We start from the raw sequence: 26,438 nt of genomic DNA, 5'->3' as shown, positions 1-26,438 counted from the left end.
AGGAAAAGAACTTCCATTTTAGCTTTCAACAGAAGTCACTGCTCACCTGGAGGCCTAGAGTCTGTCCCCACAGATGCAGTTATTTCCAGAGCTCTGAAAGGTGAGGCATGGGGACAGAGTATCCTTTCCTCCTCACCCCAGCTAAAATGCACAGGTCACCGGTATATTATTTTAGAGAATTTGTTACCCATTTATTTCTTGGTTAAGATAAAAACTTATAAATTTCCACTGTTTCTAAGAGTCTCAGTACTTTTGAGAAATGTCAGTGTCCTTGTAAAGACAAACATTTCATTTGTTTCCCTGTTGTGATCTATAATTCTTCACTCCTGACATGTATTTTGTCACCCTTTTACTAACAGTAGGTTATTTTTCCAGAAAAGCAGCTTTAAATCACTCTTCTCCATAAAAATAATGATAAAATGGGAAGGTGTTTCTGCTACCTTCAGTTTTCTAAAAAAGAAACAGGGAAACACATTAACAACTATATTTAATGTGACACAGTATAATGTACCAAAAAAAAAATCATTTCACTTCCTTCTACCCATTGCATTATTTTTAGAACTTAATGACTCAGGAGTGAAAGATTCACCAACAGGTGTGTGGATTCAGCTTCTCTGGAGAGATTTTTACAGGCTGCTTGAGACTTTGAGAGGCAGTGTGACTTAGGGCTACTTGACGTTCTTTTGAGCAGCCATTCCAGGCATGCCTCTGTATCTCACTGGAAGTGTCCCTTCTGTAAACATAGGCCTTGAACTAGTGAGTAGCAGATTATTCTATTCGCTCTGAAAGTTCTTTCTTTCCTGAGTTGTCATCTCAGCTGCTTCACCTTGTACCCCAGGGTACAACAAGGGGCAGGCGGCTGCTTTTAAGACACACAATTCCAATCCTAAGGAGCATCACTTTTTCACTCTAGCACAGTACTCTGCACAAAGTAAGGGGTTCAAATATCTATTTAAATAATAAAGAAACAACGGGTTTGTAATCATCACTAAACACTCCATTACCATGGATTTTAACAAACGAGACTCTTTCCTATTCCCTCTGAAGCATTAATATATGCTAGCCGCCATTTTATCCCATCTTATTTAATTCTCATGATAATCCTGTGAAGTAGTTAGTATCCCCACTAACTATTAGAGACGAGAAATGAGGTTCAGAGGTTAACCTGCCCAAAGTCAAACTATTCGTTGCAGAGCCAGGAACCAAAGTTTGGTCTATCTGGCTGCAAAGCCTGAGCCATTCCCCTGCATCCTACTCCCTCTTCTTGAGGTTATAAAAGGAGACACTGTCAAATGGGAGGAAGTTTCTTCATCCACTAATGAAACTGGGGAGGAGTCTGTAGGAAATCCCATACGTCACTGCTGTAAGACTATGTGATCCACTCCATACATAATTGTCAAGGATACTCTGAATCCGTTAAGAAACTGATTAAAGTTTATGACAAATCATATAGGCTTTTTACTTAAATACTCATAACATTTCTCAGTTGCAGGCAATCTAATCTCCTTCAGACCCTAAACCTATGTAAATTCACAGGCTTATAGATTTTTAAGTCCTAATTATCTAAAAAGATCCCCTGGGGCTTCCCTGGTGGCGCAGTGGTTGAGAGTCCGCCTGCCGATGCAGGCGACACGGCTTCGTGCCCCGGTCTGGGAAGATCCCACATGCCGCAGAGCGGCTGGGCCTGTGAGCCATGGCCGCTGAGCCTGCGCGTCCGGAGCATGTGCTCCGCAACAGGAGAGGCCACAACAGTGAGAGGCCCGCGTACCGCAAAATAAATAAATAAATAAATAAAAAATAAAAAGATCCCCTCATTTCACAGATGAGGAAACCAGAAAGGTTAAATTTGTTTAGCAAATTTTATTTAGTTATCAGGGGCTAGATTTGGCCTTAGCCCATATTTAAATGTGAAGAGTATCACACTTCTTAAATAAAATTAATTATAATTCATCCGGGGCCTTCCCTGGTGGTCCAGTGGATAAGACTCCATGCCCCCAATGCAGGGGGTCTGGGTTCGATCCCTGGCTGGGGAACTAGATCCCACATGCATGCTGCAACTAAGAGTTCACATGTCACAACTAAGAAGTCCGCGTGCTGCAGCTAAAAAAAAGAAATTCATCCGTACACAGCTATTTTGTATCAATACCAACATTTATCTGCCTCAATTGCACAATTATAACTCAACAGAGACCATCTCTGATTTAAAGTCTTTAAGTAGCTAGACCTGTTCATACTAATGTCTAATAAAAGCTATTTCTCTTTAATTTCCACAGAACTTTCAGTATGGGGCTGGCACACTGGTCCATAATACTAGCTGCATGTTAGCTTAGCAGTTGGCTTCTACTCAAGGAAATATTTCCAATGTGTGGGTGTTAAAAGTTTCCTGCCATTTCAGTCCAAAAAAATCTCGAAGTAAATAAAACTACTGTTTTTCTAAACATAAATTCAGTAGTACTAAAATAGTTAATTCTATAAACTGAATTATTTTTTCATGTAACATTTTAAATTTCTGTATACCACTTGTAGTGTTTAAAATTCTACTCATGGCCCCTACTTGATAGATGTGTTATGAAACTGCAACCCAGGATTTGTAGAAATTGGAGAATTCATAAAGAAATGAGACCAGTGAGGGAAGGGTCAGTTTTAGAAACTGCTGTGAGGATATCTGACATGAATGTAAGTAACCCTAAGGGTAATTTTAGCACAGACCTCAGTTATAGGAAGTGATAATAGAAAGCAATAAGCAGCTATGCTCTATAAACCCCTGAATTCCAAGCAAGGAGGAAATGGTGATAGCCCTAAAATGAAGCACAAGAGCAATTTTCTAACTATAGTGGGGTTCTGGGATCCCCTACCCAGGATTCTTCTCCAAGTGTTTCTGAAATGGAGAAGCTTTTGGTTCTCTGGTGGGGGACTGGCAGAGTATGGAGATAGTAAAGATACCCAACATATGTGAACGACACTTGTGACACAACTAATTGCCCTTCCTTTCCTCCAGGATTTTGAAGCATAAAGCCATTTTGTTGAGGGAAGGGGAGAAAAGAATCATAGTCCTTCCGTTAAGGAGAGTCCATGCATCTCACCCATACAGGGACCATGATTCCAAAAGACCAACCAAACTTTTACCAAGTGAGCAGGCTGCCAGGAACAATTCCAGAAATAAGACTTCTATATAAAGACAGAAAGAAATACAGCCATCTAGCATATATGCAAAATAATATCCAAAGATACATAGTTTTTATCAGCCAACCTTTATGAACGCTAACATATTCAGTCCTCCTATTTTTCCTTATCACTAGGTTTTTTTGAAATACAGTTAATCATACATTTATTTGAAATTTTAACAGAAGGGCAAGAGCCTCCATTTCTTTCTGGTCTGCATAACATATGGTACCCACGTCGAACCTTAGGTGATAATGCTGTTGCGTGGTACGGGTGTGGTAACATCTCCACTGGGACAGGGGTTACTGACTGCAACCACAGCACTTTTCAAAGGCATTTACCTATGGTTTAGAGTTGGGCATTTGGGGTTTGAAGCACAGCTTCCTACAATTTAGCACTGTAATTTCTCCACCCTCCCAAAAAATAATGAATGCATAAAACACTTTCATCTGAAGTTTACAAAAATATAAATATTATATAATTTCAGAATTTTAGAGCTGCAAAAGGCCTTAGTGATAATCTGGTCAAACTCCTCCCCTAATTTTCTAATGAGGAATTGAGGCCTTCACTCACAGGCTAAATAACCCACCTCAGGCCTTTTGCTATGTTAGCAAGGATGGAACTCTTCCCTCCTGCATCTCTGTATGTGTCACATATTTGAGCTGAGCTCTTGAAAGGACTAGTTTACTTTGAATAGAAACGGACTCTGCATAGCTATGCTACACTTTTATGCTATGTCTTTTACAGTTATATAATGCAAAAGCAATATGTTAATCTTTGACTTAAAATGTCATACCAACAAACTTGTGATATATTGCAACCGTTTTATTACTATGATGGACTGGGATATGTCTTTTAACAGGAGTATTGATTCACTACCATGAATGTGTTTCGATGCTTTGCTGCAGTATCATGCTTGATTCAGTCAAATTATGTGTGAATTACTTTCACACATATAAAACATTTACATTTCATTGTTTGATAGAACAGCACACAGCCATGCACCCCTTCTTTCTGGTTTATATGCATGTAAATATGCTCACATAAAATGTATTTTTCACCACTCAAGGACTTCATAATATATGAACTTTTCATGACACTATTTCTGCTTTTTTTTTTTAATTGAAGGGGGGTAAAAACAATACTGTGGTACAAAAGACCTTCTTACAAGGTTCTTTCTGGAGAAGTGTTTGAGAATACAGTTATAGTCCTATAATGACTGTAATCAAGATCATCCTACAAGGACATGAAGGTAGATTCACTCTCCCGGAGAGCTTCTGATCTTAGTAAGAATATTATGACTGGGGGGAGATATTATAAAGACAGTCCAGCAGAAGACTCTCCTAGAGAGATATTTTGAACATAAATCAAACCTATAATGACTGTCGTAAAGATGACATGATAGTTGAATAGTTTTGCTGAAGAAGTCTGTGTCTAGAAAGACACTCAAAAATGTAATTAAATGCTGTTATAATTTTTATGTTTTGTGAAACTAATAGAGGCCACAAAAGCAGAAAAATGTAGCACTATAACAAAATAAGGAAACACTTTTGAAGAATAAACACTTAACACGTAAAATTTTTAAATGGTATCTAATAAATTTTCATGTCAAATTTTTTAACCAAACATATAAAATTTTTAAATGGCAACTAATAAATCTTCATGTCAAATCTTTTAACAAAATCCACAAATTGATTATAAAAATTGAACAATCATAAATGTCTTATGTATAAAGTTTGAAGGGAAAGTTTAAATTTCTACATTATACTGTTTAATCAAATACTTGAGGAGTTTTAGTTACTGCTGAGGAACAGTCAGTACATTTCTAAAATAATTCAGTTATGAAAATAGTATCACAATTAAGGTTTGGCATAGTAGCATTCCAGCAATCTTCAGTCATCCACAAACATTAACCGTCCAGGCCCTTCATTCTTCATCCACCTCCTATATCTCTTCCATCTAGGATCATTTGCTAATCTTTTCTTTAGTTCCTCTTCTTGTTCTTGTTTGTAGACCTGTAAGTATAAATAACATAAACTAACTTGACAATCCAAAGAGAAACATTTGTCATTAGCTTTATGGCATGTCTATATTTTTCAAATATAACTTTAGGTAAAAGTTTCCAATGAATGTATTGGTTTGTCTTCTGAAGACCATGCACCTAAGACTACTAAGCAATTAAGCACTTTAATGTTCAATGTTAAATAAAAAAGAATAACTTGTGCAAGAACTAGTAATTTTTTTCACTGATTTCTGTAACCTGGAAATACATTCTTTTCCTCCTTGAAATCATATATAAGCTGAGTTTAAAGGGTTTAAACATTTCCTCTCTACGACTAATGTCCAATATTAAAGAGTCAACACTTTATTTTTCTAACGTGGTACTCTGTAAATTTAACAGATGACTTTCAGTTTTGTTGATCCTAACCAAGGAACAAAGTGACCTTATAAATACATTTGTCTCCAAATTGAACTTACAACTAATTTTATCTTCAATGATAATTATTGGTTTTTCAAAATATTTTTAAAGTTCCCAAAGAAGGTTAAATAAACCACAGAGGTTAAGAACAAAGAACATCTTTCATTTCTATAACCTTTCATGTATATCAGTTGAAGCTAAATGGACAAGTTTTCATAACCAATTTCACAGCCATATCAAATTTCAGAAAGAAATTATTTCACTTCCAAATTTCAGGAAGTAACAACTAAGATAACCTCATGTAATACCATGATAATTCAGCCCAGGATAGCACTCTATGACAGAGAGTTTACTGTATAGTGGGCAGCTTCAAGTACTTAAAAGTGAAAACTTATCAAATAATTTAGGAGCTACCACGTTACCTTCCATTTATATGTTCTTTATAAGTAGGCTGAATATATCTACTTGCCAAATCATTCTGGCAATTCATAGTACAGTTTAACACAACAAATTAGACCATACTTTAAATTTTTAGCATTAGTAAATTAAAGTATTTGAAGTTCATCTTTTTTGTGTGTGGTACGCGGGCCTCTCACTACCGTGGCCTCTCCCGTTGAGGAGCACAAGCTCCGGACGCGCAGGCCCAGCGGCCATGGCTCACGGGCCCAGCCGCTCCGCGGCATGTGGGATCTTCCGGGACCGGGGCACGAACGCATGCCCCCTGCATCGGCAGGCGGACTCTCAACCACTGTGCCACCAGGGAAGCCCTGAAGTTCATCTTTTAAAAAGACAAATTATAGGTTAAAAACCCACTGTTCCACTACTAAATATAGTCATACAGTCAACAAAAGTAAGATCTTTCTATATTTAACTCTTCGATTTCAGAAATTTGAGCACACTTCTGTGATCCCTTGTCACATACCTAGTTTTAAGTTGGTAAGGAAGGTTACAGTAATTACTCACCTCATAATTCTCCTTTATCCAAAGCTCCCGTTTAAGAAAAGTTTCTTTCTGATGATCTTCTAGACTATCAAACTGAGACTTTGACATCTTCATAGATTTACGTATGATATATAGTCTTTCTTCTTCCCCATATTCTTTGCCTTTGATGTTAAAATTATAGATCCACCGGCAATACCAGACTATATATGAGCACAGGTGAAAGGGAGCTAAGAGAATTTGAAACAGGAGAAGGTCACGGAACTGGGGTTTCTGATAGCCTCCCTTTATATCTATTTTACTTTTTATAATGTTCTTTATGATGTTCTCCTCCTCGTCGCGAATTTCCTCTTTGGACTTTTTGTTTCTGCCCTTCTCTTTGGCTTTTCTCAGCAATCCCTGCTGCTTGGCAATCTCCATGGCTTGGATACGGTACTTGGGCACCGTGGCCAGGTAGCTGATTGCCTTGTTGTAGCTGTTCCACCAGCTGAAAAACTAGAATATTTAACAAAGAAAACTGGGTCATTTTTATTACAAAATTCACCTTGGTGAACACAACCCCCCCGCCGGCCGCCAAAACCTATTCTGATTAAAAACAGGGACCTCAAAAATCTTACTCTGTAAGTTGAAGATACAGTTGAATAATGCCCATGTGGACACGGGATCTCCAGCCCTGATAAGTCAGATAAGCCCTGAGCTGAGCCAAAAAGCCACCGATTCTCTACAGGAGACACCCAGGATCAGAGGATGGATCGTTGGAATCACATCACACCTGTTGATTTCACATCTTTACCATTTGACTCTTCCCTAGATCACAATTAAGAAATCCCTCTTCTTCTATTTTTTTTTAAGATTGCAGTCTACTTACTGGAGGAAGAATCGAATGGTAAAACTAGCTGGTGAGGAGTTTCTTTCAAACAATCCCTGGGTATAGACTCGGGCAACTCTAAACCATCTGCACATACCACAGTAACACTCGTCACATTCTGAACTGAAAGATTCAAATATGTTTGAACCCTTTACTTATTTGGACAGGAAGACATTAAGTCACTTCATAAATATATTCAACCACAAAGGGTTTTATTATCAGAAAAAGTCCTACTCCTCATATAGTATCGCCACACATTTCAGCTATTTTACTGAATAAATACAGCAGTTGTACCAATAATATCCTGAAATATTATAGTAGCAATCTATTAGGAATAGCAAAAAAAAAAGTGATTAGGGTATTACATTATCTAAAACAGAAAAGTAAAGTTGCCCTTCCTCTCCCTGTTGAAAAGGCAACACTACAAAAGCTGATACGTTTAAAATATACAGCTTTAGGGCTTCCCTGGTGGTGCAGTGGTTGAGAGTCCGCTGCCGATGCGGGGAGCACGGGTTCGTGCCCCGGTCCGGGTGGAATCCCACATGCCGCGGAGCGGCTGGGCCCATGAGCCATGGCCGCTGAGCCTGCGCGTCCGGAGCCTGTGCTCCGCAGCAGGAGAGGCCACAGCGGTGAGAGGCCCGTGTACGGAAAAAAAAAAAAAAAAAAAAGTATATATATATATACAGCTTTAGTTTTCAATAGGAATTCTTTTGTCATATCGATTGAATTTCATTTCTGGGAATTAAACTGGAGAAGTAATTCTGAAACTAGCAAATTGCTTCATTCTAGTCACTTGGCTTTCTTTTTTCTTCTAAAGGAGGATATGATAGGTGTGGTTAGTTGAGGAATAATAGTAGGGAAAACTCATTTCAGGCTAAACTTGTATTTCTGTGATATTTTAAAACAACATAAAAAGTTACTGTAGCACTTTTAGTCTATTTCAGTGGTTCTCATACTGAGCAGGAGTGCCCTTAGCCGTCATGTGGAAATGTGTGAGACATTTTTGTTTGTTACAATGATGGCAAGCTCTACACTCCTGGCATTTGGCGGGTAGGTGCCAGGACTTGTTAGGCCATATTAAGGAGTTTGGAATTTTCCCCAAGTTTAATGGGAAATCATTGAAAAGTCCTATGAAGGTAGTTTGGTCCTCGAACAATGCGGGGGGGGGCACCACCCCGTGCAGAGTCTGAGTGCAGCATATGGTTGGCCGTCTGTATGCACGGCTCCTCCCTATCCTCCGATTCAGCCAACCTCAGAAGGTGCACTGCTGCGGGTCGGCACTGCAGTTAGTGAAAAGAATCCGTGTGTAAGTGGACCACTGCAGTTCCAACCCATGTTGTTCAAGGGTCACCTGTAAATGATATGGTCTAGTTGGCATTCACTCTGGCTGTTATATGGAAAATACTCTAGAGGGGGTAAAAGAGAAAAAGATCTGACTTGTTTGTTTGTTTGGTTTTGACAGTTATATAATGACATTCATGATTTCTTAGATTGCCTGCCAACAAAGATTCCAATGTTATCAATTGGTTAAATAAATATTTTTCTAATATAAAAAATTAATCTCACCTGGAAGTAAAATTCTACAAAAAGGTACTTCTAGTTCAGTTTTAACGAGTAGCACTAGCCAATGTGCACTCCTGCACATGCACGTAGATACACACATCCGTCAATACACACCTGAAACACTGAAATAGCACACACACTGACCAAGATCACAACTCTCACATCCACTTTAGGGGCTAAGCGCCTGCTGTAGTAGTGGTAGTAATGGCTGTAGTACTCTTCTGGGTGATCCAGCATGTAATCATAATCTTTTCGAGTTTCTTCATCCTGTAAAATAACAAGATATCCAGTTTCATAGGACAGCTCATAAAATGGTCTTAGTTAATAATCTGTTAAAGTCAAATCTAGAATTTTGTAATTATGTAATCAATCTGAATAAAAGAACAAACTTAAAATCAAAAAATTTCCCATAATTCCTCAAAGGGACACACAAATTTGTTTCCAGAACTTTAATACTAGGTATAAAGCATAATAAAAAAATTTCCTCAAATTCTTGAGGCGTATTAGTCCTCCTGGAAAAAATAAAAACACTTCAGTAGCAATGAACCATGCCTTTTTAGCCAGTGCTGTGGTGCTAATAAGGATGTCGCCGTGTTCTTATAATTTAAAAGCGTGTTGACACCTACTCTCAGTAACTGTTGATAGAAAAAAAAGAATGTTTATCTCTGTTGTATATATTCACAATCATTTCCCAACCTTGTATAGAAGGTTTTCTTTTGAAAGCAATGATTGAAACAACAAAAAAGTAGACAAAACCAGTCTATGCCCTCAAAATTGAATTATGCTCATCCCAAGGAAACATTGAGACATCGATGCAGTATAATGGTCAAAGTCTAGCTTTGTGATATCAGGCAAAAATTTTAGCCTCTCTGAGCCTCACTCTTCTTCACTTGTAACTTAGAGATATTAATAGCTGCCCTACTAATTTTACAGGGTTATTTTGTACATCAGATGACATACAGTATACAAAAACAGGTTAAAAATATGGAGTATTCACTATTATAACACATTTTCACAGCCCAGTTCATAAATAAGGTAATATATCGCTCTTTCTTAGTCATGCAAACATGTTGAAAAAATTATAGCATTCTGAAATGCTGCTCAAATGGTCACAAATAAAGCATTTCTTAAAACCTTCTCTAATTTTAACCCGTTTCTAAAAGGTATAAACGCCAATCTTTTACTGAGATACATAGGTTGAAAAGCTACCAAACTAGGTTATGATTTGCTTTTTTTTTTTTAAGCCCACAGGAAACCTATTTTTCAGCTTGTCTTGTTTCCAAAAAAGTGTTAAAGACTAAAACTACAGCAAATTCTTTACTCTGTATAAGTGAATACAACATAAACCATTATGAAAAAAAATCTTTCTTTAACCTAGATGATTTCTTTCTATGATAAATTAATTATTCAACATACATAAAGTTGCAGATTATTAGCTCAACATTTCAAAATCTGCACTTAGTGCTTTGTCACCACAGAGGCGCTGGGGTCTGTTCAGGGCCTCCTCCCGAGTCCTCCAATATGCTGTTTCTTAGATTTAAAATAAGAAGTTTGCTAACGATAAATCTTTCCTGTACCCATTAATATCATTATATATTTTCTATTAAGAATTCTGAATTTGAATGAGCACATTCTCAGTAACAGTTCCTTTTTTTAAAAAAATAAATTTATTTATTTTTAATTTATTTTAATTTTATGTTTGGCTCCGTTGGGTCTTTGTTGCTGCGCGCAGGCTTTCTCTAGTTATGGCGAGCGGGGGCTACTCTTCGTTGCAGTGCGCAGGCTTCTCATCGCGGTGGCTTCTCTTGTTGCAGAGCATGGGCTCTCGGTGCGCGGGCTTCAGTAGTTGTGGCATGCGGGCTTCGGTAGTTGTGGCTCACAGGCTCAGTAGTTGTGGAGCACAGGCTTAGTTGCTCCGCGGCATGTGGGATATTCCCGGACCAGGGCTCGAACCCGTGTCCCCTGCATTGGCAGGCGGATTCTTAACCACTGCGCCACCAGGGAAGCCCTCAGTAACAGTTCTTACGCTCATTACATTCAAAATATTTTTTACCTCTGACTAGAATTTGAAGCTAGGTGAAGTAGTATCTAGTATAATTAGATGTAAATATATTTAAAGTCTATTCCATGGCACTGTATGGAGGGCCAATATGCGAATCATCTATTATATAAGGAAAGCTGAGCTCAGGCTGATATTATTTTCAAATTCACTCCTTGTATGTTCTCTTCCATTAGAAAAGATTTTCTCGGGAGTTCCCTGGTGGCCTACTGGTTAGGATTCCAGGCTTTCACTGCCGTGGCCTGGGTTCAATCCCTGGTAGGGGAACTGAGATCCCGCCAGCTGCGTGCCACACGCCTCAACTGTCAGTCCATTCCTCCTATAAGCCATCATCATATTCTAGAGTTTCTAACCGAAAGAGGGTAAAACGTTACAGGTCATACAGATAGCTCTGAAGACTAAAGCCTATGTCCCTTGATGTATTTCATTCTGAGTACTTCAAGACATCCTTTGAGAATTTTTCCATTCTCCCTCCATTTTTTTGCCCTTTTGGCTAATTTTATAGATATGCTCTGCTTCTGGCCTGAATTCGTTGCCTTTTATACTCAGCCTCCCAATCTTGGCAGATGCTTTTTGAAATGTATTTCTTCAAACACGATTCTTCTCCTTGCTCCAACTAGATTACAAGTAGTTTTGAAACTAACTGCCCCCCTGAGATGAGATTCCTACAGTCCTCCAGCATCACTATCTCTGCACAGTCCATTGCCCATTCTGACTGTCTGTACTCCTCCTGGTTGAAGTATACAGCAAGATCTGTGAGTGTCACTGAAATCTGCTCTGTGAACGTCATGCGTCTAGTGGCTGTTCTCTCGTTTGTTCTCTTATCTTAGTGAAGGTCACAGTCCACAGAATGCAGATATCCTTCTTCAAGCTTTTCACCCATATCTTCCCCCAGAGTCACCATCTTCTCACTGGTCCCTAGATTTGTGACAGAGCTTCATTTAACAGGATGGTCAGCTAATGCTCCAGTACCAGCAACTCCAAAATTTATACCTTATGTCTAGCCTCTCTACTGTAACCAGAGCCTGTAGGGTCTATTCAGGGCCCTCTATAATGAGTCCTCAAACTACCTCATCCCTGTAAAAGGTTTCAGGGTCAAGTCTGACTTCTCTTAGAATGGTTTTCTTTTCCTTGGGGCCACCATAATTTCATGACCCTGTTTTGGTCATGATTAGAGACAAGAAGGTCTGCGATCTCCTTGTTACAGCGTTTATTCAGCCACAGTCTTCTTTCTTTAATGTGTTTAAAGCTTTCTCTCCAGAATGAAGAAAATGGATTTTAGGCTGAGGCATGCATAATACACTTTACAAGGTTGTTCAAGGTTGGCACAAATTGAAGAGTTAGGGATTCTCAACAATCTAAGTCAAAGTCCTACTCTTCAGTAGCCTACTAAGTTTAGAATCAACCTAATATGAACACAGGATACCAGGAATATTAGCAAAAAAGAAAAGACAGACTGGGACCCAATTAGAGAGTTTCACGTACATTCTTACATATTTTTATTTTTAATACCATATATATATATTTTTCCTACCCATCTTGGGACTAAAGTAGCCTCACAGTTTTTTTGTTTGTTCTGTCCAATGCTTCCCAGTGTCTAGTAAGGCAAGTTCAATTTTCCTTGTCATGCAACAAGGCCTCCATAACTGACCCAAACTTACCTACTTAAGAAACATCTTATCACTCTCCCTTCTTTTGCCCATAGCAAACATTCAGATAGCAATTTCTGGAATTTGGTGTGTTCTTCAAGTACAGCATGCTCTTTTATATCTATGACTGAACAGATAATTCACTTTAACTCAAATGCCCGTGCCTTTCTTCCAACCTCATGCGCTCCTATTAATCCTTTAGAACATAAACATTAGCAGACAGATTTAGACCACTCTTATTACACTTATTACCTATTTATTATAGCACTTATCACATTGTAATCATCAGTTTTTTCTTTTCCTTGAATGAGAACTTCTAGACGGCAAGTAGGGTGATTCCTTAATCTCTGTATATCCAAGGCCTAGCACAGTGCCTGGCATTCAATAAATATCATTTCAAAACTGAATGAAATTTTGTAAAGGCTCTCCCTTACTCTAGACATCTCTCCAGCCACACAGGTCTCTGTCTCACAAGGAAGGCGAGACGGGTGATTAGGCCACAAAAACTTGGGCTTGGCAGAAATGACTACTTGATTTCATAGCTTATGAAGATATGCTAATGTGGCTAAAATAGCTTAAACCTTAAAACAGTGTAATATCTTACCTTTCAATAAGGTAGTACTTTTTCTTTCAGCAATTTTGTGGATCTTAAGGTCCCAGGGTCAGGAGATTCCAACTTCTTTCCAAAACCAAAACCTTTATACTTGTTTCTTCCTCCTCTCTGTCCTGAGCCTTGACAAGCAGGGCAATAAGCTCCTTGTTTCTAATCTCTACAGGAAAAAATGGTGCTTCTGCTGGTGTCCACTCCACTCCCAATCCTCTTGGGCATATGCAGGAGGACTGGAACATAACCACCAATATCTAGATCAAAAGTGAACAAGAGGAAACCCACAAGCAAAGAAAGCACTGAACCCTTCCTTCTCTTATGAAAATGATCATTCCCCCCTCCCCAGAGGCAAAAATATATTATGTTCTTGTCCTTGAAAGAAATAATGAATTGTTTGGTTTCAATAAACATAAATTGCAATAATTAGATATTGCAGCCAGGTTCACATTAAAAATCTTCGATTATACAAATAATAGAAACCATTTAGGATGGCAAAGGCCAAGAATCAATAATATATGAAAATATAGTAATCGTTTGTTCATTCTTAAATATATATAGTAATCCTGTTTTTAAGAGAAATACACATACAAATAATCCTTTAAAAAAATAACATCTGTTCCCCTAAATTTTTTTCCAGGCCATTACACCCTACTAAAGAGGAAGAAAGTTAACTGCTCTGAGTTTTCATTTCTCTTCCTGTTCCCTACCCACCAGCCACTCGTGCAACTATCTTCTACGTCTTCTCTTCTCAGTCTACATGTGGTTATAGCAACTTCCATCATTTGCAGTATCACCTATATATCATATACGAGTGACACTCAGATCTGTTTTCCCTGCTCCTACTATTTTCAGATACCTCCTGAACATTTCCTAAATGTAACATAAATATCTCAAATTCAACATGCTCAAAACCCAAATCTGCTCCTGTGTCTCAGTTAACGGTATCGCCATCTACGTGGTTACCTGAGCTTTAAAAAGCCTTAGTTATTTTCAGTTCAGAAAATAGTTATGCAGGGCCTTAAGCCATGTGCTGAGCACAAAGGAGGATAAAAAAACAAATAAATTAAGGACCTGGCCTCAATAACTCTCCCATCTACAAGAAGAATCTAGCAAGCAAGAAGAGCACAATTCAATGTACTAAGGACTAACTGTGCCTGAGAACACTGGTAATGGGATTCACAGAAGACGTGAAATGAGTGCTAGATCCTGAAAAGCACGTAAGATGTGGTAAAATTTGTTCCAGGCAAGGGGAACAGCAAGTGTTAAGGTACAGAAGCATCAGTGTAGAGAACAGATTCAGTGAAGCTTAAGCACTGGGGAAGTTTAGGGAAGAAAGGAGTAGTAAATGTGGCCAGGAAGACAGGTTTGGATAAGAACCACAGGGGATCTTATATGCCATGCTAAAGTGTTAGGGTGTTACTGTCTGTGCTATTCAAACATAACATGTTTTCAAGTATGAGAAAAATAAATAGCATTGAGTAGAAGTATATATTTTTGGACGATAACTCTGACAGTATTGTAAAGAAAGGAATGAGGGAGAAACAGATTTTAGAGACCAAGAAGTAGAACAAATAGGACTTAGTGATTAAAGGGGTACAGGAATCAATCATGTTAAGCATGATACTGATGTTTCTAATTATAGTCACTGTGTGAACCATGTTATTCTAAGAATAAAGGAAGAGGACAGCAAGTGTGGAGAAGATGCAGGGGAAAATTGTGGAAGATTTTGAAATGGGGAGGAAAGAAAATTACTGGATAGCTTTTCAGTGTCTGGAGCCTCCAAGGATTATCTTTTCCTGTAGGAGGGGTGTGCCTTTATTTGTCTTTGAAAAGTCTATTTTAACTTTGTAGAGAAAGAAGTAACTTGTGGAAACCTGGAAGTAATGCAAATAATTCTTATTCACAAAAAGACAAATTGTGACCAGTGGAATTAAGGCAACTGATAACTGCCTTGTCATATTGACCAGTATTACAGGCATTTCAGCACTCCTTGTCTTGACTGTAAACTGTGTGGCACTTTTTCTCTTTTGAACCAGTTTTAATATCTTACTGGTTCCCTCATTAATTAATGAGTTAAATAAAATCTTTGACACGTGTTTATTTTGTATTTGTACAAGAGTCAACCTCTTTTAAAATTTATGCTTTAACAAAGAAAACAGGATTAGTTTCATGTGTAATTTTGGGTACCTGTGCTACAAATGAGAGACAATTGAAAAATATGAACCTAGAGAATACACGGATTTCAGGGTTGTCAAGGATGTAGTTGAGTTTCATCAGGACGAGCTTAGAAAATAAAAAGAAGAGTCCCCAAAGGACAGGACTCTAAGGAAATGCAATGTTTACGGTGAAGGCAGAGAAAAAAAAATACAGACTAAAAGAAATGGCTAGAAAGCTTGGAGAAAGGGGAGAGAATTACATGAAGGGAGTCAAGGGAGAACAGCTTAAAGAACTACGTGGTCAACATCAAATGCCACAAATAGTTCCAAAAGGAAGAGCAGCCCTCTGATCTGATGCTTAGAGCATCACTATTCATCTTAGGAAGAACAGCTCCAGAACGTGTGCTGATGCACATGTCAGTCTATGACAGTTTAAATGAAAGGGGGACGAGGAAGTAAGGATAGCCAACAATGAGGAAAGAAGAAAAATGTGACCGTAGCTTTAAAAGAAGCAAAATTAAGGAATGAGAAATGAACCAAATAAGAGATTCTTAAGTTACCAAAGAGGAATGATGAGATTCCAGAAGACTAAGACGGAAATAAAATGAGTTCAGCCAAGAATACCTTCCTGCCTTCCCCAACCCATCTTCCATGTTGTTCCCAGAACTTTCTTTCTGAAACAAACATCAGATTGTGTTACTTATGCACTTTAAAACCTCTGGTAACTCTTCAATACATCAGGTTCACATGCCTGAACACAGCTTAAAGGGTCGATCCCAAACTATTTCCAGTCTCCTGAAACATTCTCCCTACCATGCACCTGACAGGCTTCTAACCTAGAAACAGTAGATCCCCTACAGTCTCTAAAAATACAGTAAGGGTCTTTGTGCTGTGACTATCTCAGTATATTCTGTTTACCCATGATAAATTTGCACAAGCAAAATTAAAACATCAAGTGCTTAGTTTCTGGCTAGAATTATATCAACTCAGTAGTTTTTGTGTTACTCAAAAAAGCTCTGATGGGTTGTTGATACCATCATGTGTCAGGTAGTCACAGCACTAGATTTAAACACATCTGGTGTATGATCAACCTTGGCCATAAGTAGGGAAGAACAGGTGAAATTTTAAGGGATGAGTAAAAAATGAAAAACACTTATGGGTTCACAGCAGAAATAGCAAATGTGGCACATAAGGTACCACACCCTTCTTCTGGGCCCATGGGAGGACAGTTTAACATGTCATCTTTTCCACTAAACCCAGACAAGGCCCCCAAATTTACAAGTGTTACATGGAGTCGAGACCAATTACAGTTGGCACGTGAAATGAAAATTATCTGCCATCAAGCTGACTTGACTTGCCTGTGTATCAGCCTCACAACTGTGATAGAAATTTACATCATTTCTATTAGTTTTATGAATACCCAATTATTATGAAGGACTGACTAAAATCTGGATCGATGCTGGAAAAGAAAAATAGTAATACCGATAAGTGCAGTTAATTTTTTTCCTCCAGAACGAAGAGTCCCTGGGAAAAGCATAATAGAAGTGATCCTACATCTCATTCCTGGAACCAGCCTTGCACACTCATGACTCCACGTTTTCGTGGATCAAGACTTGTCTCTACCAGAAATGTCCCTCCACAGTCAACCTTGGGGACTGTTCTAGATCCAGATCAAAGAGTGCATTCTTCTCCAATCCCCTGAGAAGAAATAATTGTGTTCTCTCAGTGCTGCAATATAAGCTACACGTTTTTATTATATAACTTAGATAAATAATAACCAAACAATAAGTATCTGTATCCTTCTTATATTAAAAGCTTAAAGGCAGGAACTGTGCCTTTTTCATTGTTATGGTCTCCTCCCCCAGCATCTATGTCAGTACCAGTGAGAGAAAGGGTTAAGCGAATATACAAAGGGAGAACAATAAACAGTAACCCTAACAGGGCAGGAGGTTCATACTCCCCTTTTTGTCAAATCATTCTTAAGTGCTAAAGCCCTGCCACATCAACCAGACTGGCAAAAAGAAACTGACGTGTTCCTGTGACTTTCCTGCCAAGACAAGGCTGGAGGAGCACAAGGCTCTCTCTACACATCCCTTCAATTTATCAGATAACCTGCAAGCCAGTAATACCTCCAAGACCTTTTCTATGTTCTTCTCTCACGATCTTGCAAAATGCTCTCAAACTCTACCATTTTCTACCAATTGCAGTTTTTCTAAGGGCGTCCTTACCACCTGTTCCCTCATCTGCTGATTTCTATGCCATCCTTCTCATTTTATCTAATTCATCCAGTTTGTATCTATATCAAAAATAATTAATGTTCTCTAAAACCCTGAGAAAATAATTTCTCCTTAAAAACAGAAGTATAATTTTTCTCTCATGCAGGAATTTTTCATTCATACCCATCCAATCTACTTTATCTGTACCACTCTTTAAGACTACAATTAATTTCGGGTAAAATGCCAAAGTAGGCTTCACATAACAATGTCAAAACGCCAGAAATCCACTTTCGATTTCCATCCTATCTGAATCTATCTCCAGATAGGAGTTTTTATTTTACAAGCATTCATTATCTATGTGCCAGACACTGTGCTAGGTGCCATGGATATACATGCAAAAATGAAGTTCAGTGGAGAGGGGAGAAGGGCTACTCAGGATTTACAGTGCAGTGTGATAAGTGCTATATCCACATAAAAAGATCCAATGTTGACACAGCGCGTGAGAGTCTGTTTACTTAACTTCCAAAGTCCATGTGTCCCTGAATCCCCAGTAGTCAAATACACTAAATAGTTATTTCACCGGCTTAACTCATATTATGAAACAAATATAAAGCAGTGTGTGAAATCATAATGGTTTCAAGTCCTGCTGAGATCTAGAGGTTTTAAGTTATTTGAGAACATGAACTAAGCATGACTTGGTAAAAGCATCTGACAGGTCCCTTTGCCTTCCATTATTACCTGTCCTTCTTTTTCTGGTTTTTCTCAATCTCTCTATTCACAGGTAGAACCTCTGTTGCTATGAAAACAATGACCAACTGTGATAATATCTCCTTGTCTGACCAACTGCATTTAAATCATGTCAGTATCCTTATTTTTTAACAATTTCCATTTAAAAAAACTCTCTCTCAAAGAGGCATTTATTTAACCAAGACAACTTCAGAGTCATAAATCCACTATATCTTACACAAATATAATTCTCATTTTGGTTATTCAGAGATGCTTGGTTGTTACAAGTTTTGATGGAACACCATTGTAAGATTATAATGAGGATATAATATAGCTTTTTATATTATACATGTTAAAAATGCTAAGAGATTTGAACAGACCAAGAATAAGAAATTAAGAAGGTTATCAAAAAATTATGGGGAGAGAAAAAAGGCTCCTCCTGGCTCCAATGAATTTACAACTAATTTATTTCAGATTTCACAAAAGAAACAATTTCTGTTAGATACACTGTTCCAGAGATGGAATCTACCTGGGCATTCTACAAAGCAAATATAGAATCAACTTTTCCCTTCATATGCCAGCAATAACTGAACATGGCTGTGAAGGAGGACACAGTCTTCCCAAGGCCCTCCCTCCTTTTCAGCTCTCACAGGGTTTATTGCTATTCTTTATGGAGAAATATATAGTGTATAACAAAAAGAGCAAATAGAAATGAAATGCGGTCCCAGGTCTGCAGTTGCTGCCCCCATGAGATGATATATGGAATTTCAGGTAGGCTTCTGCGGCTCGTCTTCATTCCAGAGCCACTGGAACTTATCAGCTTCTCCCACTATTCTATCTGACCTGCTCGTAGTAAAGGCCAGGTGGACCTCTTATCCCTCACAGGCCCTCTTTCCAGTCTGTGGATATAATCCAAGGAAAACAGTGGTTGCATCCCTGTTGCCTCAAGGGGATGACCCCAGTTTATCAGATCTCTGCATTACCCAGAAATGATATCTTCCGGCAACCTTCTCACAATTCTCCATTATGACAGCAATAAAATCAGACCACCCTGTTTGTCTTTAATAACTTCTTCCACACATGGCAAGTCAAAGTCCTCTTCCTTATTCCAGGAGAGAGCATCTTCAATGAAGTTTTTTAAAAAGTTTCTGAAGGTGTTCCACTTGGAAGTGGAACCCCTATCTATCTCTATAAATTTAACATGGGAGTTTTCATAGAGCCCAACTAAGTCTGATTTCCATGGGTCCAAACCAAGCCCAGACACCCCTTTTCTCTCACAGATAATTTCCGTTCTCCTGCAGTAATAACGAGTGGGGTTGGGGAAGCTATAGAACACTCTCTCCCACCCTCCATCAGTGCAACTACAATTCTAGTTTCCTGTTTGGAGGCATGTGCAGCTACCGCAGACCTGTCCCAATCAAGAGTTAGTGTTACTTTCTCCAGACATACTAGTTTTTAACTGCCTCAAAGTTCCTTGTTCTTGAGTGGACACATTATTTTATTGAGCTTTTTATTAGCTGACAAATCAGTGCTAAACTCGTAGCAGCATTCAGAGGCAACCATTACAGCCAGTTCAGCCTCTGAATTTGTCTCTTCGAGAAAATGGCAAGAATATTTAGAGTCCTGGGATTCCTCCCAGCCAGATTTTCTATAGTCTCCATTTCTTGGCACTTTTTTTTCAAACTTCTTACTATCATGCTCACCATTTTCATGCCAAATCTCCCCATCTCCAACCCCAGCAGAAGGGAACAGTCGCCACTGTTTCTGCTGCCTCTCTTCTGGAAGTTCTCCACCTGCCCAGTGCTCCCTCTTGTGCCACGAGGGCTTTGGAGGACCAGTGGCAGGCCTTCTGGATGCCCGTCTGGACCACTATCTTTCCTCACGGCAGAAAAGCAGACTGGAGCTTCACATGCTGGGCTGCCTTGAAGGAAGTTCTTTCCCATCTTTCTGAAGTCTTTGCTCAATCACTCTCTATCCCAAATAATAGGCAACCAAGCCCTCTGGCCTCAGCACTTTCCCAAAACCCCCATTCCTCAGTTAACTGCCAATAAAAATTACAATCTCACCAATGCTGGTGAGAATTTAGTGAATTTTATGACTCCATATTATCCAAACTGCTCTGGAAAGTAAGCCATTAACTCCTTGACTCAGTATTTTCAGCTCTGGAAATCTAACCTGGAAAAATAATGCATGGTTAAATTATAGCATACCCACTCAAAGTAGTCACTAAAAGCAGACGGTACAGCAACATGGAAAACTCTGCCTCAAAAAGAAAAGAAAAAAAAAGCTAGAAAAAAGTACCCGACAACTGCAACTGCTGTTGCATTAGCATGATGGGGCCCTTGAAGCAGTAACACGTCCACCAAATATGTTTTGTACTTAGTGATTTCTTATGGTTTGCTTTTCCCAGCAGTAAAAGAAAACAGGATCAGGCTAAATCTCCCCATCCCCACAAGACTCAATAAAACCTTTGGCAAACGACTACACATATACTCACAAAATATTTCCTACTAGAAATTCTCAGTCTTGAAACCCAAGTCATTAAGCACCTATTTGCAGGTCCTGTATAGGGGGTTTCTCATTCATCATTTAACCTCATAACAACCCGTGGAGCAGGCATCATGGCCTTAATTGTGCCTATGAAGAAACAGGTACTCTGACCTATTAAGTCACTATCCAAGGTCATACAGGGGTGTTCAGAGCCGGAGTCAAACATCCGTTGTTCTTCTTAGTATTTTTCTACATCCTTAAACCCAAGCTAAATGTCACAATTAATACCATCCCCAGAAACCAAGTTTCTGTCGACTCAAATTCAGGCGATCTCACTGTCACTGGAGCCCTTTCCTGTGTTCTATCACAGATCTTGGTAATAATAATCACCCTGCTTTCCGAGAGTGAGCTGCACATTATTAAAACATTTTCACTAAGTCGTAAGAAGCCCAAAGCTTTGCATAAAAAAGACTGTAACAGAAAGGAGGGGGTTGGCTGCCCTCCAAGACCGAGGGGGTTCCCATCTTTGTCAGTGGGCCGTATGCGCTCTCTCACGTGGGGAAGCGCGAGCATCCTAAGGGTGGTGGCGGTGGTCGCGCCCGGCGCCGGAGTCACAGGGAGGCTCGCTCCACGGGCCAGGGGCCGAAGGGGCCACGCCGCTCGCTTCGCCAGCGGGTCCTCGCAGCCCATCCGCGCCCCCAGGCTTACCTTAAGAGTCTCGTAGGCGGTGGCCACCAGCAGGAAGGCCTCCTCAGCGCTCTGCGGCGTCCGTCCGGGGCCCTCGTCGCCGGGCTCTGGCCGGTAGCGGTCGGGGTGGTAGCGCCGAGCCAGCTGGCGGTAGGCCCGCGCGATCTCCGCCTTGCCCGCCGTGCGGCTCACCCCCAGCACCTCGTAGCAGTCCCGCGTGCCGCAGTAGAGCCCTTCCACCAGGGCCGCCGCGGGCCGCGGCAGCAGCACCGCCAGCAGCAGGGGCGGCAGCAGCACCAACCAGCCCCGGCCGGTAGCGCCGGCTCCCCGGCGCGGAGCGATCGGCGTCGCCATGCCGGCTGGGCCACGGCTCCCCTAGCCCAGCCGCACCCCGGCACTCCACCGCGCGCCCGGGTGGGCTGCTGGACCCAGATCCACGTCAGCACGCGGCGCCTCCGCGCAGGCGCACCGGGCGCGGCTGCTTCAGCCACTTCCGTCACGACCGTTGCTAGGGGAGCAGCAGGACGCCTCAGCCGCCCGGCTGCTTCCGCTATGTCTGTGAACGCGTTCCTAGTCCCAGCGGCCAGAGGATTTGTCCTCAGGTGGACGGACCTAAAGGATGTCTCTGTGTTTGAGGTGCACTTAACCAGTGTATGCAGAGTGCTTTACTGTCCACAGTGCCCTTCCCAGGCAGTCTTTTAGGCATCATGACTTCGTTTGTTGCCATTGGTTGGTAGTCTGGCCCTCTTGCCCTCTGGTTATCAGCCTCAAGATGTGTGCCCAGGGTTTTAAAGCTGGGTCTCAGCCCCGACTCCGTCTCACTAACTCCATTCTCCCTTTCCAAAAGGAAGTTTAACTTAGAGATTCTAGGCGCTCTCTGCCTTAAAGTTCATGGCCATCTAGTTCAGGGTTTCTTAGCCTCCGCACTATTGACATTTGGCCTGGATAATTCTTTTCCTTGTAGGGACTGTCCTATGCATCGTACGATGTTTAACAGCATCTCTGGCCTCTACACACTAGATGCCAATAGTACCACCACCTCAGTCGTGACAATCAAAAATGTATCCACGTATTCTCAAATGTGTTCTGGGGGTACGGCTGCCAGAAAAGATGCAAGTCGCTCAGTTAAATCTGAATTTCAGATAAACATTTTTTTAGTATATTATGTCCAAAATATTGCATGTGACTCTATAGCAACATGAAGAACTTTACCTCAAAAAAAGTTGTTTCTATCATTCACTCAGTAAATATTTCTTGAGTCTTTACTATGAACTAGACAGTGTTGTAGGCTCTGAGGACATAGTGGTGAGCAAGGTAGACAAGGTTCTTAATCTCAAGGAGCTGGTGGAGGATGACAGACAATAAACAAGCAAATAAACTTTAAGAAATAATAAATTCTTTTAAGAAAATGGAACAAAATAAAGTTAAAAATATAGTATGGGGCTTCCCTGGTGGCGCAGTGGTTGAGAGTCCACCTGCCGATGCAGGGGACGCGGGTTTGTGCCCCGGTCTGGGAAGATCCCACGGCTGAGCGGCTGGGCCCATGAGCCATGGCCGCTGGGCCTGCGCGTCCGGAGCCTGTGCTCCGCAACGAGAGAGGCCACAACAGTGAGAGGCCCGCGTACAGCAAAAAAAAAAAAAAAAGACAATCCATATGGCTGGGATGGGGGTGGAGCTGGGGGATGAGGAGTGGAGGGGATGAAACTGGAAAAAGCCAGATTATGAGGGGTCATTTTGTTCCATGTTGAAGAAATTGCTATTTATCCTAAGAGCAATGGAGAGCCAGCGTAGAGTTTTTAAGTAATAAAGTGACACCTTAAGATTTGCATTTCAGAACAATTACTCTGCCTGAGAAAACGAGCTGGGAGATATCAGGAAGACCGTTATGAGACAGTTATAAGAGTCCAAGTAGAGTTGCTACAGGTGTGTTTCAAGGTAGTAGCATTGAGAATGGAGAAAAGTTGAGACGCATTTATGAAGCAAAATGGGTAGTATTTAATGATTGGTTGTGGAGGAGTGAAGGAGAGCACTGAGTCCTGATGACGCTAAGGTTTCTAGATTAGGAAATCAGGTGCCATTCCTGAAATAAGGAACACAAACTTACAGTGTAAGATGATGCATTCATTGATACGTGTTGTGTTTTGAGATGCCAGCCATCTCCACATCAGATCATGTTGTTTCCATACTTGAAACATTTGACGATTCTCATTGAACCTTGTCTCCCATGAGGTTCTTCAGCTACGCAGGTTTCCCAGTCCACTTCCTTTGTGCACACTCCTCCTATAGAAGCTCATTGCTGCCTGTTCAGGGCTCTCCTTCCCAAACAGAAGGAGTTCCCATGCTGCCTGGAGATAAAGGAAATTTTCTACATTACAAATTTGGTCATGTTACTCTTACCCAACTTCACCCTCAGATTAGAGTTCAAATACCTTAACGTGGCTTTCAGAATTCCATAACAACCTAGGGTCTCCCATGCTTTGCTTCTGCCCATACTGGTCCCTCTCCCTAAAATATCATCCCTCTTCCACTTCAAGGCCTTCCAACCTGCTATAACCTACCAGACCTAGCCTAAGCATCTCCTCTCTTTGGACTCTTCCCTTCCCAGGTTTTAGTCCCAGAGCCGATTTAGAGCTCCGTAGTCAAGCTAAAACTAACGTAGGGAAGGCTCACTTCAAAGCAGACAGAACTTTAGTCCGTGGCTGTTATGAATTTATTGCCTCTGAGCTGCAAAGCCCATCATCCCTTGCCCCAGGGAACGGCACTCTGCAGACTGCATTTGCCTGTTGCCAGCTGGCTGGATGTTAAACTCTGCCAGTAGAGGGTGCTTGAAGCACACTGCAAGGTTGGAAAAGGAAACGGGGACTTTTTTTTTCCTCAAGTAAACAGGTCTATGTGCAGATTTCTCTGTGTGGCATCAGTTTTCTTTGCCACCACATTGATGATGACTCCTGTTGTGGGTCGAATTGTGTCTCCCCAAAAAGATATGTTCAAGTCCTAACCTCTGGTACCAGTGAATGTGACTTTATCTGGAAACAGGGTCTTTGCAGATGTAATCAGTTAAAATGAAGTCACTGAATCCAGCGACCTTATAAGAGGAGAAAACAGAGACGTGCACACAGGGAAGACAACCATGTGAAGCCAGAAGAAGAAATTGGAGTTATGCTCCCACAAGGCAGGGAGCACCGAGGACTGCCAGCAACCACTAAACGCTAGGCGAGAGGCGTGGAAGAGATTCTCCCTCAGAGGTCCCAAGAGGACCCAACCCTGCCAACACCTTGATTTCAGACTTACAATCTCTAGAACTGTGAAACAAAAGTGTGTGTACACTTTAAAATGGCTAAGGTGGTAGATTTTATGTTTACACATAACAGAAAATTTTAAAAATAGTAAATACAAAGGGTAGCCACTACCCCTGTGACTGAGGGAAATGGAAATAAATAAGGAACTAAGAAACGCAGAGGAGGCTCTTGCCCCAAGTCTGAGATTATTTTTTTTTGTTGTAGAAAAATATACAGAACAAAATTTACCATCTGAACCAGTGTATGTATGTATGTATGCTGATGTATAATTGGCATGCAGTGTTATGTTAGCTTCAGGCATATACCATTTTAAAGTGAGTGTACGACCCAGTGGCATGCAGTACTCTCACAAAGTTGTGCAACCATCACCACGATCTAGTTTCAGAAACTTTCATCACTCCAGAAGGAAGTCCTGTACCTACAAAGCACGCATTTACTACTTCTTTCCTCTATACCCCTTAGAGTTCTCTTTTACCCCTTTTGGTTATTAACCATGACCAGCATCATCAAGGAGGATGCCTAAGCTGGGGTTAGAACTCTGAGAGAAGGTAAGACAAACTAGATGGCAACCAGGGAGGACCACAGAAGGGCCAGGCCAGGTAAGAGTCAGATGATAGACTAGTCATGGGGGTGCTACATCCTGGACAGAATTACCCTACTCAGAGAGGTGGACGATGTGTTTGAAAAGTGCTGACCTGCTCAGGTTTCATTTCATCTCTCTCATTGTAGAAAACTCCATGAAACAGAATCTAGAATAAAATATTAGGAAAACCACCAAATAGATAGTAAGTTGAAAACATGGATGGGATGCAAAAGTTCCTAGAAATATATAAAATGCCAAAAGTGGTGCTTGTATAAACATTAAGGAAAAAGTCATCAGACTGTCATCAGACTGTTGATGACTGAAAAAGTCGTCAGACTGTTCTCCTGAAAAGAACAAATTGTTACCAAAAAAATAGACAACTTTCAAAACCTGCCTACTCGTTTTATGAAGTTAGTGTAATATAGATTCCAAAACCAGATAAGGGTAATACAAGAAAATAAAAACAGCTAATTGAATCCAACAGTATTTGTAAAAAGCCCTACATCTTGATCCAATAGGAATGGATGTACTATTAACTGCAGCCACAGGGCTATCCCATTTGTCATGTTTTCCCCACAACCCTTTTTTTTTTAAATTTGGTTGTGCTGGGTCTTAGTTGCGGCAGATGGGCTCCTTCCTTGTGGCTCACGGGCTCCTTAGTTGTGGCTTGCGGCTCCTTAGTTGTGTCTTGAGGGCTCCTTAGTTGTGGCATGCGAACTCTTAGTTGCAGCATGCATGTGGGATCCAGTTCCCTGACCAGGGATAGAATCCGGGCCCCCTGCATTGGGAGCATGGAGTCTTAACCACTGCGCCACCAGGGAAGTCCCTTTCCCCACAACCGTTGTCCACAGAGCAGAACTACTTCTTTCCTGACTTTCTTTCCCAAGGCTATACTAGAAGAAGCAGGGAGGCTTCTCAATCACTGGTTCATTTCATACTAGAACCCGGGGAATGGGGTTTAAGAGCTATTACCTCCTGTGGCTCAACTGCTTAGGTAAAAACACATTCAATAAAT

The 26,438-nt window shown here is 40.6% G+C and overlaps 1 protein-coding gene across 2 annotated transcripts; it reads right to left on the bottom strand.

Annotated features, from left to right (window-relative positions):
• Positions 1-1,840: 1,840 nt before the first annotated feature.
• Positions 1,841-21,993, bottom strand: DNAJC25 (DnaJ heat shock protein family (Hsp40) member C25). Of its 2 annotated transcripts, XM_073806395.1 has the most exons (5): positions 21,563-21,993; positions 9,066-9,218; positions 6,545-7,015; positions 6,181-6,359; positions 1,841-5,177 (listed from the first exon to the last, which is right to left on the bottom strand). In XM_073806395.1, exons 1-5 carry the CDS (start codon positions 21,893-21,895, stop codon positions 5,147-5,149), a joined length of 1,167 nt encoding a protein of 388 aa, XP_073662496.1. In that variant the 5' UTR covers positions 21,896-21,993; the 3' UTR covers positions 1,841-5,146. The 2 variants fall into 2 exon arrangements, with proteins under 2 accessions (XP_073662496.1, XP_004312649.3); XM_004312601.4 differs by lacking the exon at positions 6,181-6,359 and having other exon boundaries at positions 21,563-21,986.
• Between the last annotated feature and the right edge of the window lie 4,445 nt (positions 21,994-26,438).

The sequence above is a fragment of the Tursiops truncatus genome, chromosome 6, assembly GCF_011762595.2.
Source record: "Tursiops truncatus isolate mTurTru1 chromosome 6, mTurTru1.mat.Y, whole genome shotgun sequence".
Lineage (NCBI taxonomy): Eukaryota > Metazoa > Chordata > Mammalia > Artiodactyla > Delphinidae > Tursiops > Tursiops truncatus.
This window is presented reverse-complemented; position numbering and strand designations above follow the sequence as displayed.